Source organism: Hemiscyllium ocellatum, chromosome 9, assembly GCF_020745735.1.
Source record: "Hemiscyllium ocellatum isolate sHemOce1 chromosome 9, sHemOce1.pat.X.cur, whole genome shotgun sequence".
Classification (NCBI taxonomy): Eukaryota; Metazoa; Chordata; class Chondrichthyes; order Orectolobiformes; family Hemiscylliidae; genus Hemiscyllium; species Hemiscyllium ocellatum.
The window spans coordinates 50663475-50672517 of NC_083409.1; the positions used below are offsets into that span (position 1 = coordinate 50663475).

The 9043-nt window shown below is 39.6% G+C and overlaps 1 protein-coding gene across 2 annotated transcripts in view; it reads right to left on the bottom strand.

Moving 5' to 3' along the window:
* Nucleotides 1-9043, bottom strand: part of niban1a (niban apoptosis regulator 1a) — a 141054-nt gene that overhangs the window by 22216 nt on the left and 109795 nt on the right. For both annotated transcript variants that reach the window (XM_060830296.1, XM_060830295.1), the window contains exon 8: nucleotides 4297-4459. In XM_060830296.1, the coding sequence (XP_060686279.1) occupies nucleotides 4297-4459 (163 nt within the window). The remainder of the gene's footprint in view (nucleotides 1-4296; nucleotides 4460-9043) is intronic.

Below are 9043 nucleotides of genomic sequence, written 5' to 3' on the forward strand. Positions count from 1 at the left end.
AAGTAAGATTTTTGCTGTATTCAAAAGAATGCAAAAATTTGAGGTAAACCAATTGTTTTAAATAGTACTGTCACAAGAGAATTGAAAGAGATGGGTGCCCTGGTTCCAGATGAAGTTTTATATGGTGGTTCTCAGAAAATATTGCAGTTTAGTCCTGTAATGTAATTCTCTCTTTCTATATCTGTCCATGCAAGAAAGCAGGAAGAAATTATCATCTATACGTAGGGATGGTACATTAGGATATGTCTGGGTGCAGTTGCTGCAAATCTGAGCATTAGTTAGTCATTGGGTGGACAGAATGAGTATTTGGACTCACAGTTTGAAATAAAGTAATGTAGTCTGTTGTACTGGCAGGTGTAATTCTAGAAAGTGGGATTGTACACAGATGTATAGATTGAGGTTAGGTAACAGGGCGGGATGTGGTGAACTCTATGGTAGAACAATCCACCAAAAATTCATTGTGCAAAGTACACAATAAGAATGATCACCAGCCATAGGCAACGAACCATGCCAATAGGATATATCTTGATGTAATCAAATCTGTTTGTGTAAAATCTGGAAAATGTTGCTTCATAAATATTAACACAACAAGTTCTGTTATTGAGGATATACTGAATCATGCTGTTCTGTTTACTCCATTGCAAAAGAAAGCATTATTACTTTCCAGAACTGCTCTGTGCATGTTGAATACAGAACAACAAAAAGCCATCCTTTAGGCAATGCACATAAGCCATGCAGTGAAAATGACAAGTTCCTGTATTTGGAGTATAGCAGAATAATACCATTTTGTGGGATAATAGATGACTATTACAATCACTTTCATGCCAAAGAGTCTAGAAGGTCAAAGGATATCATAGATTGAAAGAGTCTAACTGGCTTAAAAATTAGGCCTAAAGTTTCCCATTATCATTTACTTGTGATAATTTCTTGGTAAAGTTCTAATTTTAATGTTTGACTGTTATAAGTGTAAGTTTATAAATATTTAATGAACACCATTCAGATTGGTAAATTTAAATGTATAAAATATCTTTTTTGTCAGGATTGCATTTGGACATAGGGATCCAAAGATGCAATGCTCAATGAGAAGTGTGATATTTTTATTCAGGTGTGAACTGTTTTGTAATTTGTTCATAAATTATGTACAGTTTTCCAAAACAAATGGGCAGCATTAGTGACTGTGTTGAGCTTATAACTGTGACATTTGGAAGCTTTATTGCTCTCAGAGTGTGCATTTTAAATGGTAAAATTATGAAAGCTGTCACCATGAAAGAAGTGGCAGAGTTAAACTCAAGAGCATAAATATGCTTAAAAAAAACTCAGTTAAAGAGTTCACTTTTGGAGCAATATTTCAAATTTCATTTAGATTACCTACATTAGTAAAAGACTCTAAGTTCTTTGTTCATCTGAAAGCTCTTCCACACATTTGTTAAAAGTTTGCTGGAAAGGCTACAGATCCCTGGAAAGCCAAGATTAATGGTTACACATTTTCAGGACTTACACCAAGGTTTCCATGCATAATTGGGAAAATAAAAAGCTCAATGGAAATCTCCCCCCATTGATTCTCAATCATGAATCAATTTTATTTTTACCGAAGATATCTAGTAGGTGAACTATTAATGCCCTGCCCAGATCCTCAACATATGTTCAATATAGTGTTGCACACTGATCAACTGACTCAGTTTCATTCCGACCTTGGGAAGAAAAGGGACATAGAAACTTTCATGAGTTAGCCTGGATTATATCCATTATCTTTTGGCTCAAGTTGGAAACAAACAGTGCAGATGTATTCTGTCACAGGTGGAGGTAAAGTTTGACACAGATCAATTCATCTTGCTACATATGATCCATATGTGTTAGTCAAATACAGAACAACACTTAGTGACAATGGAGATGATGAAGTATGTGCCTGTTCTGTTTGCCACACTGGAATCATTAATAACAGGCTCCAGGGCTTAAATATCTGTCTAGTTGGTATATGTTCTGAGATTGGCCCTCAACAATTTATTATTTTTACTGATAACCAAGATGGTACCATAAAGAGCCATAAATCCATGTTTCCAAAGCGACAAACATTACTGAGGTAAACAGTGACAATAAATTGCAAATGGACATTAACCAACTGAGTGACAAAACTATGGCAGATGGATTTCAATACCAACTATTGTCATGGAAATCTAACCCAAATGAGAAGAAATTAATGGATTAAATGGGGAGTACCCATGGAAAATTATTTTGATAGGAAGCAAAAGCATTTCTGGACTGAGCTTTTTTTTTTGCTTATGTCCAGGTTGCACTGAAATTTTTGGAATGGTTCCCACCCTGAGGCCTAATGAGCCATATCTTACAGAATGCACGTCATTAACTACCTACCCCACCCCCGAGCGTGTCTCATGCCCGATTCTGACTCTAACTTAATCCACCCAGATCAATTCACCACTCAGTAGATATCCCAGGATTCACCAGCATCCCTTGCAAGAGTCTCCTTTTTCAAAGACAAGCACTCTCGGACCAGAGGTGCCCTGTACAGGTCCTGACATTTACCTTGGATATGGCAGCTATAGGGAAATCAATGTTTTACAGAGGTCCTGCTGGACAGGGTGGTGCAAAGGTGGGGGACTTCCTCTTTTCCCATGACAGTTCACAACACTGCACCATATCAGCCTGGTCCAAAGTTACCACCCAGGTTAAAGTCATCTCAGTTCGCTGGAGGAACATACAGCTCTAAGAAGATCAATGATTTCCACTTGGCTAGTCTAAGTGCTACTATCTTCTCTCCAAGACCTTTCACTCGACCTCTGTTACTTTACCCACCTTCCACTGAGGTTCATGTTCTACCATTCTCATTAATACCTGCAACATTGTCCCTCATTCACTGTCTCACACCCCGAACTCCATGACCACCACTAATGCTGCATTGCACCTGCTGCCTAATCACTCACCCGGGGCATCTACCCATCTGTGCCACCCACTTTGTATCCATAATACCAGCCTTTATCTCATTCCAGGAGGAAAACTGGCCCTAATAGGGCAGAACAACTCAAGGTACATGGTGGGCTGTCCAAAATGTGTCTCCTTACCCTTTATGTGAACAGTAATGGTCCTGAGTGACTGACTAACTGTGTCCAAGCCCCTGGACTGATACCAGGTGCTGCCATTGATTTACTCTACACCAAACCCTGACCAAAGAGTATTCCCCTTCACTGACTGAGGCCTGCTCTCTACAATGACACACTGCCTTCACTCGTGTCTACACTAAATGGCGTGGCAAGACAGTATTAATAATAGCCTGGTGTGTCTGGCTCAGGGGGCAAAGCACAAAAAGGCAATGCAAGGCAGAAGTGCTGTGAGCATCCAGATGGGCTCAGAAGGAGGGAGTGCTCTGACAGCAAACAAAGAGCCTGGGGATGCAGCCTGGTCCAGTCTAAATGCTGACAGTGTCTATGCAGCAGCATTACAGTAATAGTTGCTGATGCAGCCGGGGTGCAGCATTAAAGTGCAGAAGCAACCTGCAAGTGATTGTGCCATGTGGATTATGTGAGGTTGGCACATATTGAATGCCCATGCCTAGAGACAAGGGCTGGACTTCCGAGCACGCTCTGAGATGTTGGTGCCCAGTGTCCAACATGGCGGTCTTTCAGAGCCAGCAGTGGGCTGATTCCGCCAGACACCTGTTCTGATTTCCATGTTGACATTTAGCTTGTTTGATGCTTTAGGCAAGAAAGGGAGTTGAATATTAATGAGGCAAGTTGGGCATTGACAAGGTACTTAACAAGCAGTAATCCTTCCTTAATTTGCAACTTGCCACTGCCTAGTGAGAAACTCACCACACCACTGTTCAAATGATGGAGTGGGATACACCCAACATCTACAGACTTCTCACCCGATTCTGCCATAAATCTCATTGTAGTCCGTATCGCTCAGACTTCTATAAAGATTCTACCCTCTGTGCTTGGTGCTGATATCAAAACACTTCATTCTCAATTGAAGTTAGCTAAACTCAGATTGATCAAAAGCTCTGGTAATCAAGATGGTTCAATGTTGTCAAAACAATGGATCAATGAACTACAGATGCAGCTAGTAATAGATGAAATCCAAGTTGGTTAATATTTTGGGATTTTTGGAATTCTGCGCAAATAGCTTGGTATTTGTGAGAAGTTCACAAAGTTCTCTCTTCAGGTTTATATTCAGTTGGTTGCTTTCTTTGAGGAGATGGAATAATCTATAGAAATTTTACAGTCTGTAATAATAATGGACTTGGAGCCCTCTACATATTACGTTCTACGTCTCTATATTCACCTTTCAGTTTCCGGGCAGCAAATTCCTTTGAAGTAATGATCTGATCCATATCTGAACGAATGATCCCCTCCACGTCCTTCACAGATTTTCTGCACTCATCTTGTAGAGACTGTAATCCATCCACAAGCTGGTTTTGTACTAAATTGTAAGCTTCTTCCACAATCTGTAAAACACCATCATAATTCTCAAATAAACAAAGAACTGCAGATGCTGGAGATCTGAAAATCACAAAAACCAAACAACACTGTTCTATGTTCTAACACAACAACATAAATTGCTGGAGAAACTCGGCAGGTCTGGCAGTATCTGTGGGCAGAAAACAAGCTCAAAACAAGAAAACAACTTTTCTTTTGGCAGAACTATAGCAGATGGACTTGGACTGATAAATAATAAATCTGAAAATTATTCAAATGTTGGAAAGCTAGTAACAGTGACATTCCAAAGAGTGGAATGTCACTGTAAATACCTAATGCTAGTTCAATGAATAATTTTAAAATGGAGATTGATAGATGCGAAGGAAAATGGCATAACAGGAGATGAAAAGAAGGCAGATGGATGGAGTTAAGATACAGATCAACTATGATTTCACCAAATGGTATATCAAACTTGTTTGGCTGAATACTCCTATTATTAAGTTCTTATATTAATCTGGAAACTAAAAGAAATAAAAGAATCAAACACAACAACATATTAGAAAAGAATATTAAAAAAATCACACTAATCATCATCTTCTGTCTATAAACTTTTCTTTAACAGCTGAGACATCGAATAGGACAGCAGGAAGGCTGCTCTAAAACTACATGAAATATTGCTATCTACACAACTAGAATGTAAGCGCATGTCTAATCACTACATTATAGGAAACATATGGTCAGTCTAAAAATGTCACACAGGAGATTTATAGGAATTTACAAGAATGAAAAGAAAGTTTTAACTGAGGAATGTTTGGATAACCCGGTGTTACTTTCTGTTGAACAGAATGGGTTGAGGGGAGATTTAATCAAGCTATATAAACCTGAGGCTCCTTAACAGAGGTAAGAAAAGAAAACAATTTCCCTTAGCAGAGCACTCAATAACCAGGCAGAAGAGATGTAAAGTCCTGGGGAAGGATGAGAGGGTAGTTGAGGAGAATTTGTATCACTCTAAACCTCACTGCCTGAAAAGGATGGATAAGGCAGAAAGTCTGAGTACATTCAAAAAGTTCTTGGTATGTCCTTCAAGTGCAATAGTACACAAGGCTGCCGACCTAGATTAGGACAGTGGAATTAGGATGGCTTCTTGCAGATGGGATAAATGGCCAACTTCTGTGTCCTATGTCTCTATCAGTCTATGATCTTATTCAAATGCGGTACCTGTATCCTGTACTACACTGAATTGTAATCACTCAGCACTTTCATCCTTGCTGACTATGTCACAGGAGCGGGTCCTTGTAGACCTGCTTCTCAGTCCCCCAACATACTGAAATTAAAATCCTCATTCTTGTCATGGCCATCCTGCTTACAAACTTACAAACGTAGCAATAAGCAGTAAGAGTAATCCATTCAGCTCCTTGAGCCTGTACTGCTATTCAATAAGATCACAACTAGTCGGATTTTAATCTCAAAACAAATACCTTGCCTACCCCTGATAACTTTTCACCCCCTTGCTTTGCAAGAATCCATTCACATCTGCCTTAAAAACATTCAAGGAGTCTCCTTCCAATATTTTTTCAGAAAAAGAATTGTGAAGAATCACAACCCTCAGAGAAGATAAGTTGCATCATTTCTGTTTTAAATAGGCAGCCACTGAGTTTTTAAATAATGTCTCCCTAGTTTGAGGATGTTCCCAGAACAGGAAATATCTTGTCTGTCAAGTTTTCTCAGGATGTTTATGTTCTAATTAAGTCACTTCATACTCTCCTAAATCCCAGCAGATACAAGCATTGCCAATTCAACCTTTCCTCATAAGCCAACACACTGATTTCAGGTATTAGACTTGTAAACCAACAGATCGACATCCTTCCCTCAATAAGGTGCCAATAATACACATTGTACTCCAGATTTGGTCTCACCAGTGCCCCATCTAACTGAAGCATAACCTCTCTACATTTGTATTTAATTCCTCTCATGATAAATGATGATATTCTATTAGCCTTCCTGTCCATTTGCTGTATCTGTAGGACACCCAGATATCTCTGCATCTCATAGTTCTGCAATCTCTCATCATTTAGATAAGATTTTTCTTCTTGAATATATGTAACAACCCAGCCTTTACAGACCACTGTGGGAAAGAATTCCACAGATTTACTATCTTCAGGGTAAGTTAAAAATCAGACAACACCAGGTTACAAGTCCAGCAGGTTTATTTGGAAGCACTAGCTTTCGGAATGCTGCTCTTTCAGAAAGCTAGTACTTCCAAATAAATCTGTTGGACTATAACCTGGTGTTGTCTGATTTTTAACTTTGTCCACCACATTCCAACTCTGGCACCTCCACATCATGGATACCTTCAATGAAGAAATTCCTCCTTATCACTGCCTTAAAAGGGTGACCCCTTACTCTGAGATTACGCCCTTTGGTTCTAAATTCCCTCATAAGGGGAACCACACCCTCTCAGCAAATACCCTTTCAAACACCATAAGAAATCTCACGTTTCAACCATGTCTCCTGTCATCCTTCCAAACTCAAGTACTGGTTTAACTTTCTCAACCTTTCCTCACAAGACATTCCCTCAATGCCTGTGATCAGTCTAGTGAACCTTCTCCAGTCTGCCTCCAATGCCTGTGTATCTTTCCTTCCATAAGGGAACCAAAACTGTTCACAGCATTTCAACTGTGGTTAGACTAGTGATTGCGTTTTTCCAAGGAGTTCCTTCCTCCTGTCTATTCCCACATTTTATTGCTGCTTCTGAAATGTTATTTGCATCATCTTAAAATACCTATTCAGTTAATCTTCCATTTCCTTATTTTCCATGAAAGCAAATTACTGAGGATGCTGGAATCTGAAACCAAAAGAGAAAATGCTGGAAAATCTCAGCAGGTCTGGCAGCATCTGTAAGGAGAGAAAAGAGCTGACATTTCGAGTCTAACTGACCCTTTTGTCAAAACTAAAAAAAAGGGGGGAATTAGGGAGGAATTTATACGAGGCTGAGAGAAGGTGAGTCAAGGCTCCAGAAGCAAAGGTAGCAATAAAGAGGTGATAATGACAGTGCATAGAGAGATTATAGGGAGATTAGGAGCTGTGCATGACCAAGGCTGAAGCCAGTGTTATGTGACAAAATATGTGGGGATGAGTGAAACCGAGGCAAATGGAAAACAGGGGAGAAGGGTAGCAAAGGGGCAAGGGGAGAGGAAAAAGGTGATGAGAGAGTGGGGAGCGAGAGAGAGACAGACAGACAGACAGACAGACAGACAGACAGACAAACAAACAATCAAGAAATAAGAGATACAGAACACAGTGGAAAAAATTTTTTTAAAAAGATAAATAAAATAAATTATATAAAATTATGGAGCAGAATGAAAACAGAGGGGTCGCGATGGGATAATCATCTGAAGTTGTTGAATTCAGTGTTGAGACCGGCAGGCTGTAACGTGCCTAGTCGGAAGATGAGATGCTGTTCCTCCAGTTTGCGTTGAGCTTCACTGGAACACTGCAGCAGGCCAAGGACAGACATGTGGGCATGGGAGCAGGATTGTGTGTTGAAGTTTGCCACTCTAAGCCAAGCATTCCTGTATAAATCTTTTTCAGGAAGAGCTCTATTCCCTCTGTTTACTGAGGATTCTATTGACTGTCTTAATCTATTCTGCAATAATAACCACCAGCTTCCTACATGACTCGAAATGTCACAAAATGGTGATCAGATATTCAAAGAGAAGGTGAAAGACAAATGGTAAAGTTCTCCAGTGGCATCAAGTTTGAAATGATTAGTGTGAGGTGATTAGTTGTAAGTATGCTAGTGTGCATGAAGTTCATGGGTCACTTCTTTTATTGACAATCATTTAGATTGAAGTTCATAAATTCAGCTTCTGAATTCCTGCTCCCTGTATTTACACTGTCAGATGCAGCTCTATAATCCAGGGATCAAAGTATCAAAGTCTTGAACGTATTTTCTGCTGTGGCTCAGTTGATAACACTCTTATCCTTGAGTCATACAATTATAGGTTCAAGTCCCAATCCAATGACCTGAGCACAAAACCTTTGCTGGGAACACTGAAAGAGCTCTTCACTGTTGGAGATACAGTCTATCAGGTGAGATATTAAACACATCTCCTATTTGCTCTCTCAGGTGGATGTAAAAAATGGAACTACCTTGGAGGAGGAGGGATCACTTAAGCCAATATTTATCTCTCAAGCAACATCACAAAAACAAATGATCAGTTAACTATTATGTTGTCATTTGTGGGATACTGCTGTATGGAAATTGGCTCTGACATTACAACAGTGACGATAATTCAAGGCCATTTCATCAGCAGTAGCATGTTTGGAGATATCCTCAAGCTAAGAAAGGTGCCGTAAAATGCAAACGGTTTCTTTGTTTAGGGTTTATGATTCTGCTGTCAGTAAAAGTAGAGTTCAATGTGGTAGCTGAAATGCTGGCCTGTGGAACTGAGTGCTGGTACAGTGGTTGCAGCTTAGTAACTAATGCAAACAAGTCACAGCTTCATGATGGCTCATGTCTAAATGACTGACATACCCTATGTATCACCTGTCCATCCCTGCAGTTAGCATTGGGTTTTACTGTTGAAAACTCACCCTTCATTGCAAAATGC